The following is an 11,761-nucleotide window of genomic DNA, read 5'->3' as shown; positions in this document are numbered from 1 at the left end:
TTGCATTTATTGCCTTTATTGTTGAGAGAGAGAGAGAGGAGAGAGACTTAGCAGAGTCTGCACATCAACAGAATAAAACCGAATCTGATGGACGCCCCTCGATTCTTGACCACCTTGCCCACATTTGTCCAACCTCACCTCAAAACAGCTTGTTGGTCATGCTGGCTGATGGCTTCCAAGACAAGCGGGGTAAGTTGGTCAAGCCACAACAACCATAATGATACCATTATCTTCTGTACCACTCCCCCAAACCCAAGTCCTTTTAATTCACAAAAAACAGCTCCCACTCCAAGAGGACAACTCTCGAGGATATGCATTTTGGACTGGGGCATACACGAGAAAAAGGCCCCTTTGCCATTTCCCTTGGAATGCCTGGACCTCCCTCCAGACCCCCAGAGATCTCTTACCTCTTAAATGACTCCACTCCCGCGACCTCTTAGGCCTTCACCTCCAGACCCCAACTTTCTCACTCCTGTCCATTTCTGCAGGAGCTTCCTTACAGGACAATCCAATGAGAGATCTGACCACTTCAGAACAGCCATTCCCCCAACATGGTCCACCCCCATTTTGGAAGCCAAATTGGGAGCTTTTCCCTAGAACCAATTTTTGTAATTCACTGCTCCTTTTAAGAACCTGTTTGGGGAGCCAAGTCAAAATGTGACCCACCAAGATCACGGCCTAACAAGAGGACAGAGTTAGGAGGAGTTAGCTTAGCTTCCCCTAAAGGTTTGTAAAGGGAAAACCCAACAAATCTACAAAGTTTTACGACACAATACAAAACAAAGATGCTCAGATTTATAGTCTCTCCGTCACCTGTGTACAATTCCTTGAAGAAGTATTTAGGGGGAAGGATGTACGCAATGACGAGGTGGCGGTTCTGTCGTGGTTTACGTGGCCGGGACACTTTGTTTGATGATGATCTTCTGTCTGGTGGCTCGGACGCTGGGGTCCGTGATGGGAGGCCCAGCCCCAAGGGCAGCCGTGGCAGCGGCGTTGGGCAGCCCGTGGGCCGTGATGTACTTCTTGTAGGCCTCCCGGATGATCTTGAAGGCCCGGATGTTGGAGTAGGGGATGTCGGTGATGGGGTCGCGGTAGATAGCGGCCTTGTGGGTGACGGGGCAGATCTCCTTCACGGGCAGCTTGGGGGTCCGCGATTTCGGGAAGAACTGCTCAAAGGTCTCATCGTCACTGAAGGTGAGGAAGGTGCGTGAGCATTTGGCAGCCGGGGCGGAAGCTGCCAGTGGGGCTTCCAAAGGTGGCTGCATGTCCTGGTCCAAGCTGGAAAAAGGCAAGCGGGGGGGGACGACATTCAGAAGAGTGCAAGTGGGAAACTCTTCGACTCCTCCCAGAAATAGATTGTATTGGGATAGATTTTCACCTCCCCCCACCCCAAAAAAGAGCACTTGGGCTGGAATCCTAGACACACGGAGGCAGAAGTTAAGTCCCAATGAACATGGCGAGGCTTACCTCCAAGGAATCAGAACGCAGGAAGCCGCCTTATACCAAGTCAGACCCTTGGCCCATCTAGCTCAGGGTTGTCCACACTGACTTGGACGCGATGGCTTCGCCAGGATTTCGGGCAGGCGTCTTTCCCAGCCCTACCTGGAGATGCTGCCAAGGACTGAACCTGGACAGGTTCAAGACCTGCTCTGCCACTGAGCTCCGGCCTATTATTATGATTTATAGCAAGGGGCGGTGGATGGGGATCTACTGGAAGATCGCAGGATTATGATTTGCAGTATTTGCAGTAGACCGATAAGGGTCTTTCTCCCAATTGTTTTACAACAGCAATGCTAAAAAGGGCTCCAGACTCCCAAATTAGGCTGTTAGAATCTGATTTGTAGTTATTCAGAGGGATATTTGTAGTTGTACAGGCAGCGCTTCCTGGGGTGTCGTAGTTAAATGCCCAAGGACATTTTTGTATGGGGCAGTATATAAATGTACTAAATAAAATAAACAGGCTCCACAATAATTTTTCACCTGGCCCGGCCCCCCTCCCCCCGCTTCCCATGTGAAGGAAGTGAGAATTCCTCTTCTCAGATGGTATTGGGAGATGCATTCTTCCAAGATGGAGCAGAAAAGGGAGAATACCTATTTGCAGATGGCACTTGCAGATGGCAGTTTAATGTTTACTTGCATTAAAAGTATTAACTGTTGTTATAAAACATCTCAGGGCATCTGTTCAGCCTATGAAATGAATCTAGGCTTACAAACTAACTGAGCAAAGAGGCACTTTCTAAAAGAGACTTTTTAAAAAGTCTCTTGTGTTTAGCAGGGGGAGAGCAACAGGACCTATCCACCCCCAGCACAGCATCTGTTCAGTGGCTGTTGCTGGTGTCTATCTTATGTTTCTTTTTTAGATTGTGAGCCCTTTGGGGACAGAGAGCCATTTCATTTATTTACATCTATGTAAACCGCTTTGGGAACTTTGGTTGAAAAGCGGTATGTAGATATTTGTCGTCGTATATAACCACTCGCCTGGGAATCCTCTCCCAGGCGACCAGATAGAGGAGCTTCTCGAAACTTGGAAAAGAACAGATCCTCCCCCCCCCGCCCCTTTTAGCTCAATAATGTGTCACTGATGAAAAACACACACGTGTGAGCAGGCGGGCTCAAATTCCTATGGACTAGGAACTTGTGCAAGCTGGAATGAATGCCTCCCAAGGAGAGGCAGGACCCACCCCTCAACGTCCACATTCTCTTCCTTGAAGCCGAGGTCGGAGATCAGGGGCATGGTTGCCGAGTGGTAACGGATGGTTGGTCCTAGGCACTTCCGCTTCTTTTGCACTTGCCTCTTCTTGTCCGCTTCGAGGCGCTCGTACGTCTCTGCAGAAGGGAGAGGTAAAGTGTGCCCTCGAGTCGATGTTGACTCCTGGCGACCACAGAGCCCTGTGGTTGGCCTTGGTAGAATACAGGAGGGGTTGGCCATTGCCATCTCCCGCGCAGTATGAGAGGATGCTTTTCAGCATCTTTCCTATAATCGCTGATGCCTGATATAGGCGTTTCCCATAGTCTGGGGAACATCCCAGTGGGGATTCGAACCGGCAACCTCTGGCTTGGTAGTCCAGCCATTTCCCTGCTGAGCCATTAGGTGGCTTAGAAGGCAGAGGGGAGGTCCAAAAGAAGGAAGTTGAACTCCTGCTAAGCCACTGTCTGGACGCACACATGTGCTGTTCTCAAGGCCCGTGTGCCACCAAGCCATGACTGGGGAAAGGGCCTCAGAATGTAGGGCGAATATACAACTCTGGCCTCTTCTTTAAAGTGGCGGCATCCCCCCTTCCCGTCAACAGCTTGGTTCGGGTCCAGCTGGCCAGAGTGGCTCAGTCGCTTCCCAGGATCCCTCTCCTCACTGGAGAAAGAAACTGGCCCAAGACTGGCTAAAACAGAGGTTTCCATCCCAACCTGTGGTACTCCAGATGTTGCTGAACTACAACGCGCATCACAGGAACATAGCTGACTTCTACCGAGTCAAACCATTGGTCCAACTAGCTCAGCATTGTCTACCCAGACTGGCAGCGGCTTCTCCAAAGTTGCAGGCAGGAGTCTGTCCCAGCCCTATCTTGGAGATGCTGCCAGGGAGGGAACTTGGAACCTTCTGCATGCAAAGATGCAGATGCTCTTCCCACAGCAGCCCCATCCTCTCAGGGGAATCTCTTACACGTGGTCTCCCACCCAAATGCCAACCAGGGCAGACCCTGCTTAGCAAAGGGAACCATTCATGCTCGCTACCACAAGACCAGCTCTCTACTAAGAGTTCTCTCTCTGCCAGTGTTCCCTCTAACAGGGATTCCCAGCTGTTGTTTACAACTCCCAGAATCCCAAGCAAAAGCCATTGCAGATGGGGATTCTGGGAGTTGTAGTCACTGGGAATCCCCATTAGAGTTCCCAGTTCCCACTCCCCACTTTCTCCCTGCAATCTCAGAAAGCCGTCTCTCTGAGTTGCTCCGAGCCACGTTGTGGCTCGGGATGATGGGAGTTGCAGTCCAACAGCCTCTGGGGACCCAAGTCTCAGAAACCCTGCCATAGTGGTTTGCTCACACCACACACCTTGGCGTCAGTGCTCAGTTTCAATGTGCTGGCACACACAACAACCTTCTACACCACCCGGGTGGCCTTTAAACCGGGCGCCCCCCCCCCCCCGAAAGCAGAGTGGAGTAGAAGATCAGCCACAGGGGGGCCAACTGAAGATAAGCCACGGGGGCGGGGGGGGGGGGAGTGGAGGGAAGTCCCCAAACAAACTTCTTTGCAGGAATTGGGCTTGCAAACTTGAAGTGTATTCTAAAAAATTTTTTAAAAAATTGTGCCTTGCCTGTTCCCATATGCCTCCAGTCAACTTCCGGCCATAGAACCAAGCTTTAAATTCTAGTGTGAACCCACCTCATTCAACACTGCAAGAATGAAGACCAGCAACCACAGAAACTATTTTTAGTTTCTTAATCATCAACGTCTGAATGTTTTTAATTCATTTCAACTGTTAGCAGCCTGGAGAGGGGAAGGCCCCACAAGGTGAGATATAAATATACAAAATCAAATCACTATCTTTACCTGAATCAAAGACAACTCTGAATTTAAGACAACCCCCTTAAAAAGTAGAGGTTAAATCAGGTCTGCTCAACTCTGGCTCCCCAGCTGTTTTTGGACTACAACTCCCATAATCCCCAGCAACAGTGGCCAATGGCCAGGGATTACGGGAATTGTAGGCCAAAATCTGCAGGAGGGCCGAAGCTGAGCAACCTTGTTACAGCGAGTAACTTCCCCAGATTCCTGGGCAAGGCGGCATGCCCTACTCACCCAGAGACCGTAAGTTGAGCTCCTCCGTGATCTTGGCCTCTTCCAGCAGCTCCTCTTGGGTCAGCGGCCTGTTGTAGCTGGGGCCGGCCCCCTTCTTGCGCTTGGATTGCACCTGGCGCTCCTGGAGGCGCAGGAAGGTCTGGCGGGTATGCTCGGTGGTTGACTGGCGCATGTGCTTGCGGCCTGGAGAGAGGGAAGGGGAGCAGGTGAATTCGGGAGGAGGTTTTCAAGAACAAGAGGGTTTGAGGAGGAGTACCCCTCGGACTGGACACACTTCCTCACGGAAAAGTTAAAATTGTATGGGCTGTCAATGGAATATCTCCTCCCCCTGGGCTGCGGTACTGCCAAGGTGATCCTTAAGCAGCACATTACGGATATGGAATACCAGACAGATCTAAGCCAGGCATCAAGCTATGGGCACTTTTGGAATGGTTAAGCCCTTGTAAAAAAACAGCTGAATACCTGTATAATCGGACATATCCAACACCCAGAAGAGCCCCGACATTAGCCCAGTTGGATGTGCTGCCCTCTGTGGTATTAGAGGGTAGGTTTAGGAGAGTTCCCTATTCGGAGAGACTGTGTCCTTGTGGGAACGGTGATGTTGAGACAGTTGGCCATGTGCTTTTGTATAGTTCTTTCTATCGTGATTTGTGTGCTAGATACATTGCTCCTTGTTTTTAGAGACCCAAATAAATCTGAGTTTTATATAAACTTATTTCTTTCTGATAAATACACTGATGTCTCACATCTGATGGCCAAATTCTGTACAGATGCGATTAAGATTTGCACATGCTGTGTTAGAAATGCTTAATACAGGTTTCTAGTTTTTCTCATCCTATTCTATTTTATTTCAATTGTATCTATATCCACTTTAATTGATCAATGATCTTAATAAACTGAACCAGGTTTTTTTTTTCTTTGCCAGCACCCACACAGACACTTACTGTCGCCTATGTCATCCTGGAGCTCGACCGGGGCTGACCGTTCCTCTCTCACTTTCTGGGTGCTGCTGGCAGGAACATCCGGTTTCTTGGGTCTCAAGCTTTTGATGGGTTCCTAGAGCAGGTTCAAACCACAGGAGTTATGAAGGACTCAAGTTTTGGCAAATAAAAAGCTACCAATCATTAGCTCAACAAAAATAGATATTTCCTCATGTTCTTATTATCAGACTTGGGGATATGAAATAATTCTAACTGGCTGGCCTGGCTGGAGAGCATCCGTGCCCCTTGTTTTCAGCCCTCCCGCCTCCTCTTCCCTCTTCAATGTTTTTTCTCTCTAGCCGGCCACCTGGCCAGCCGCTTTTTCCGGCTGCCTGCTGCTTTCTCCCCCTCCCCCCCAGCTGCTTTCTCCCACCCCCCTGCTTTCACTCCCCCCCACACACACCGCTTTCACTCCCCCCACCCCACTGCCACTTTCTCTTTCTCTCCCCTGTAGCTGCCGCTGCCGCTTTCTCTCCCCACCTGCCCGCCCGCCCGCCCACTTGCTGGCATGCCCATTCGCTGGCCTGTCTGTTGGCCTTAAGTTCCCCACCACCATCACTTTCTCTCCCCTTCCCCTTGCTTGCGAACTCTCGTGAGAGAAGCCACGCATGGGATTAACAAGAATACATCCAAGAGAACTATATATAGATATTACCAGATAACCCCAGTAACATGCCAAAGCGGCTTTGATAAACAAACAAGTTCAGGACCCATCAGTACTTCTAAGAGGCAGGTTTCAAGGACATAAGGACATAGAGATGCTGCCAGGGATTGAACTGTGGACCTTCTGCATGCATTAGCTCTCCCACTAAGCTACGGCCCCATTCTCAGTCTAGCTGTCATAAACAAGTTTTGGGACAGGAGTGGGGGAGGGAGAGAAGAGGAAGAAAATGTTTTCTGATCACTATCTGAAGGTTTCCCAACCATTTGAGAAGCAGCAGGCCACCTACAGAAGAAGGTCAGACCTTTGCGCTTCACTTTAACTAAATTTACACTTTTGCTACCATCCATAGCACACTCGGTAATCTCTGGGTTACTGAGATTAAGACCCCCAATCAGTATTGTGGTTTCAGTACAGATTCAGATCACTACTGTCTACACTGACTGGCAGCAGCTTCTCCAAGGTTTCAGGCAGGGGTCCTTCCCAGGCCTACGTGGAGATGCTGCCAGGGACTGAGCAGATGCGCTTCCACTGAGCTGTGGCCCATCCCAGGATCAGCTCCCTGGGAGGGGCTACCGACGGATCCCTCCCCATCCCTATCCGGGTCTAGCAAGAAAGGAGTTCAAAGAAAGGCCTCCGAAAGGGAGGAGTTATGTAGGTGCTAGCAGCCCCCTGGACTGGAGTTCAGGCTGGCCCTGATCCAAGCAGGTGCCTGAGCTGGCCTCCCCTTCCTCCCAAGTAGGAACCGTTGGGAAACTACAAGTTGCAAGAGGGACAGAGGAAGCTGCCTTCTACTGAGTCAGACCCTTGAACTCAGCACTGTCTACTCTGACTGGCAGCAGCTCCCCAAGGTTTCAGGCAGGGGTCTGTTCCAGCCCAACCTGGAGGTGCTGCCAGGGACTGAACCTGGGATTTTCTGCATGCCAAGCAGATGCTCTAACCACTGAGCTACAACCCCACGTTACGAACCTTGTAGGCCTTAGTGACGACTCTGCGCTTCCTTTTGGGTTCGTCGTCATCCTGATCGCTGCCAGGCTCGTCTCCTTCATCAATATCAAAGTCCGAATCGACTTCATCGTCGCTGTCCGACTGGTCGCCTTTGTACTCGTCGTCACCCGACTCCTGCCCGAGAGAGACAAGAGCAACTGTTAGTCAGGAGTAAGCAGCCCTCACTCTTCATGGTGAAGGGCCCCACTGATCACTGCTCTGTCTTGATGAGCCTGTCTCCAAGCCACGCCCCTCTAAAAGCCACACCCCCTACAGCATCACTCGGCTCCTTGATCCTCCAGGTCAGGGATTCTCAAACTTGGGTCCTCAGGTGTTATTGGACTTCAACTCCCATAACCCCCAGGCTCAGTGGCCTTTGGTTGGGGATTATGGGAGTTGAAGTCCAATAACACCTGAGGACCCAAGTTTGAGAATCACTGCTCCAGGTCATATTCCTGCAAAATAAGAGCCTGGACAGTACATCTTGCTTCCACAAGATACGGTTCAGATGGCTTTAAAAGGAGATCTATCAACAGGGATTTGCTACAGCAGCTAAGTGAAACTTCCATGTTTGGAGGCAGACTATCTCAAAATACCAGATGCGGGGACAAACAACAAGGCAAGTGGTTGACCATTGCTGGAAGCAATCAAACCTGGGACAGACCTGGGTCACAGCATTAAGCCACTTTGATCTAAGGGCAATAGACTTCTGGCCTGATCCAGGAGGGCTCTTTGGATGTTCTTATTAGTCACAATAGTTAGGATTGCTATGTTCAGAGGTAGTATACTCTCAAGTGCTGGGGGCGAGAGGGGAAGGTATTTTGTCTTCATGCCGCCCTTGCAGGCTTTCCGGCAGCATTTAGTGGTCCACCTCCAGAAGCGGGATGTTGGGAGTAGACTGGCGGTCAGTCAGATCACTCTGGAAGGCAAGTTTCTATAGTCTTTGATACGGTTTCGATTGGCAGCAATTAGCTGGGATAGTGAAATGGAGCTTCTGGATCCCGGAGCAGTCTACCTCTAGAGTGCTGGAGGAGGCAAAGAATGCAAGGGAAGGGGGAAACTGCTACTACTGCTTCCATGTTCTGTCTGGGGGCTTCCCGGGGTGAGGGGGCATCTGGGTGGCTTCTGTGGGTCACAGCATTAAGCCACCTTGAACTAAGATCCCTGAAGGTGCCCCCATCCTCTGCTCTGCTGTGGCAGCCTCGCCCCTCGGCCCGCCTTCCAGCCAATCACAAGCGCACTACGGATTAGCCAATGCCGTGGAAGCCCCTCCTCATGCTCCCAGGCGTTCCGCCCCCAGCCCCTCCTCAGCCACGCCCTATTTTACCTCGGTGAAGCCCCCGTAGGTGGTCTGATAAAATTCATCCTCCTCGGCTTCCAGTAGCCCCGAGAGCCGGTTCCCAGCCGTGCGCCGCGGCGCTCGGCCCCCGGCCAGACCCATGGAGGCGGACGACGCGGACGCCATTTTGCTTCCTCCTTGCAGCAGAGAAGGAGCGCTGCGGTCGATGTTTTCGTCTCTCGATTGCGGGCCCTGGCTGGCGGCGCGCCTTAGTGTCGAGCAATTGAGCGCCGAGTGAACCGGAAGAGTGGCGGTCGAGCGCCGATGAAGTGGATGGCAGTGAATCAAAGGCCGAGAAGGTCGAGTGAACCTAAGACTAGGCTTGTTGCGAAGACCAAAGAAAGCCCATTAGGTCCACCAGCATCCTCCCCCCACCCCGCACCGCTCCCCACAGTGTGTCCAAGCAGATGCGACCAGAAGGCCCACAAGCAGAGCGTGAAGTACAGCCGTCTTTCCTTGTTATCCCTCCCCAACAACGGGTGCCCAGAGGGGTAGTTTGCTTGAACATGGAGGTTCCATTTCTACCAGCCATGGCTAATTGATAGACCCATCTCACAGACCAGTCCTAGAGAATGCCCATGAAAATTCTACCAAGCAGGAAAGCAATAGCTTCCTACTTGTTTCATCACCTGCCATTCAAAGGTAAACTGCCTTTGTGCATGGAGGTTCCATCATATATTGCAACAAATAGTTCTTGTCTCTCCTCGTCTTTGTCTAATCCTCTTTACAATGCAGTTTATTGCAGTTTATTATTACAGTCATAGACCAACCAATCCTTTTTAAAATACCATCTAAATGAGCAGTAGTGAATTGCATAGCTCATTTATGAGAAACCATTTGCAGTCTGGGATAGTGCAGGGCAATCTGTGTGAAGCTGGTGGGTACATTGGCCGCTTTTAGGGGCTGGACTCTGCCTGTCTGGTCAGGTCTGTTGATATAATTTATGATTATACCGGGACTTCTTCAGGCCAATAGCCAGCCTCAGAGTTTAGAAGAGTGTCAAAAAAAGTAGAGAAGTTGTCTGGCTCCCACAGTCCTAAATGCAAGCAACATTTAAAATAGTATTTGTTTGTAAAAAGAAAAAAAAATAGCTGGGGTGGTGAGAAAAATGTAGGGGGATAGGTCCATCCTAGCCCCTGTCCCCTGGTGAATCGCCCACTGGCGATGGGTCTGGACTCCTTGTCATTTCCAACCAACCAATCAAACAGGTCTAAAGAGAAGCTGGTCGTGTTTCTTGAATGCATTTTCTTGTTTGCTACTGCAGTGTTTATGATGTGACCCATTTCTACTTCAGGGGCCCAAGTGTGGCAAGCAAGGAACAATCTGTCTGTGAGGTTTGCTGGCTGAACTCTGATCCGTACCTGGGAAACCAGCCAAGGGAAGGTTTTTCCACAGTTTTGTTTGAAGCTATCTTGGCACCCTGCCTAATTATTCTGACCGCACTTGTGACCTGCTGGTCTTAGCTTTGTCAGTCACTGCTACCTAGCGAGATTTCCCTCAGCTTGCCTTTCAACTGTGTTCTTATTGACAGAGGTTGAAATCAAAACAGGAGTTTGAATAAACCGTGGAAGGGTTTCGGCTTTGGAGCACCCCATGGTTCCTGTTAGAATTACATCAAGCCAGCAACAACCTTAGCCTGGATGATCTCAACCAATTGCATGAGCTCCAAAATATCAAAAACGTTGTGTTGCCCAATCTGATGTGAAATCTGTGGGCCAAAGCAATGCCTCTGGGAAGTTTATACAATAACAGCAGCAGCCTGGTTATTTTTGTCCCAATATCAGGAATCCTGAGATAGACTGCCACTGTACAGAGAGGTTCTGCACTATGTCTAATAGCTATTCACAACCATTATCCATCTCCATTAATTTAATATTTGTCAGGCATATGCTGAAGCAGCTGAGCTCTTTCAAAACTCAACTACTTTATTATAATTGCTAGCAGCACTGTGGGGAATTCCTAGAAAAAAGGAAACATTTTGCAACCCTTTCTGAAACTGATAGGGGGCCAGGCAAATAATTATAAAACAATTTTAAAAGTTGGATGGAGACAGTTGTAGAGGTAGCATTCCGGGCAGAGTGACATTATTGGATAGTCTATAACACTTGAAATAAAAAATACTGGATTAAAATTGAGTTCTTTGGTTTTATTGGCTTGGTCTGTAGAATATTTAGTAAAGTTGTGACCCCTGCTGATCTCTGGATGAATCCCCAGTAGTGGAAGGCTTTCAGATAATTTAAATAGATAATCATCACAAATTGAGATAAAATCGGAATGCATTCTGGTGGTGACCACGGCTAGCAAAGGGATAGCCCAAATTGAAATGGAGTTAGGTCACATATTGCTCACCCTTTTCCTGCTCCAATAATTCAAAAAGTCTACTACCTCCTACACCTTATATTCTGCTCTTTCAGCAGGGTTGGCCACCTTTTATGGCACTGGCATCCCGAAAAGTGCAGATCAAAGAGAGGGGGAATTTCCCCCACGGGGAAACCAGCTGTTAAAATGTTTTGTAAGAACTTGTGTATCAAAATAACTGACCAGGTATTTTTAGACATCTGTGTCCTGATTAATCGGGTCCCATTCAACTTGAATATGCTCAACCAACTTTAAATATGAAGCAATTTATATGTCATGTCATGATGAGGTGACTTGGCAAGAAAACAGTCCAAGGTTAGATTGGACTCTGAGGTTCTGAATTCAAGTTCTATCTCTGCAGAGAATGGCCTTGGAAGTTATTATGGTTCTGCCCCAGTTCTGTATCATTTACATGGAAATGTCAATGAATGGCCAGCTTTTATTTTCATGTATTATTCCAACTTTCCCCCATGGAGCTCTGTGTGTGTGACAGACTGCATTTTGTCCTCACAACAACCCTGTGTAGTAAGCCTCGTAGTAAGAGCAGGAGAGAGGGCATGCCCTCAGCTCCTGCCTGTGGGCTTCCAGCGGCATCTGGTGGGCCACTGTGTGAAACAGGATGCTGGACTGGATAGGCCTTCTTGG

The 11,761-nt window shown here is 49.4% G+C and overlaps 2 protein-coding genes and 1 non-coding gene across 8 annotated transcripts in view; 1 reads left to right on the top strand and 2 right to left on the bottom strand.

Annotated features, from left to right (window-relative positions):
- On the bottom strand, nucleotides 1-9,003 carry VPS72 (vacuolar protein sorting 72 homolog). The gene is made up of 6 exons (XM_053277984.1): nucleotides 8,747-9,003; nucleotides 7,402-7,554; nucleotides 5,736-5,847; nucleotides 4,792-4,974; nucleotides 2,682-2,826; nucleotides 1-1,278 (listed from the first exon to the last, which is right to left on the bottom strand). Exons 1-6 carry the CDS (start codon nucleotides 8,882-8,884, stop codon nucleotides 888-890), a joined length of 1,122 nt encoding a protein of 373 aa, XP_053133959.1. The 5' UTR covers nucleotides 8,885-9,003; the 3' UTR covers nucleotides 1-887.
- TRNAA-GGC (transfer RNA alanine (anticodon GGC)) lies at nucleotides 7,318-7,390 on the bottom strand. Its single transcript has one exon. It is a non-coding gene; the product is annotated as a tRNA-Ala (tRNA).
- A 26-nt stretch (nucleotides 9,004-9,029) lies between the features above and the next one.
- PIP5K1A (phosphatidylinositol-4-phosphate 5-kinase type 1 alpha) overlaps nucleotides 9,030-11,761 on the top strand; it is a 90,762-nt gene continuing 88,030 nt past the window's right edge. For all 6 annotated transcript variants that reach the window (XM_053277982.1, XM_053277980.1, XM_053277976.1 and 3 more), the window contains exon 1: nucleotides 9,030-9,400. In XM_053277982.1, the coding sequence (XP_053133957.1) occupies nucleotides 9,331-9,400 (70 nt within the window). In that variant the 5' untranslated portion in view covers nucleotides 9,030-9,330. The remainder of the gene's footprint in view (nucleotides 9,401-11,761) is intronic.

The sequence above is a fragment of the Hemicordylus capensis genome, chromosome 14 (assembly GCF_027244095.1).
Source record: "Hemicordylus capensis ecotype Gifberg chromosome 14, rHemCap1.1.pri, whole genome shotgun sequence".
Lineage (NCBI taxonomy): Eukaryota > Metazoa > Chordata > Lepidosauria > Squamata > Cordylidae > Hemicordylus > Hemicordylus capensis.
This window is presented reverse-complemented; position numbering and strand designations above follow the sequence as displayed.

Coding starts and splice junctions, on each gene's coding strand:
- VPS72 (XM_053277984.1), bottom strand. CDS start 8,884: ATGGCGTCCGCGTCGTCCGCCTCCATGGGTCTGGCCGGGGGCCGAGCG. Junction 7,555..8,746: donor CCTACGGGGGCTTCACCGAG/GTAAAATAGGGC, acceptor TCTCTCGGGCAG/GAGTCGGGTGACGACGAGTA. Junction 5,848..7,401: donor TCGTCACTAAGGCCTACAAG/GTTCGTAACGTG, acceptor AACCTGCTCTAG/GAACCCATCAAAAGCTTGAG.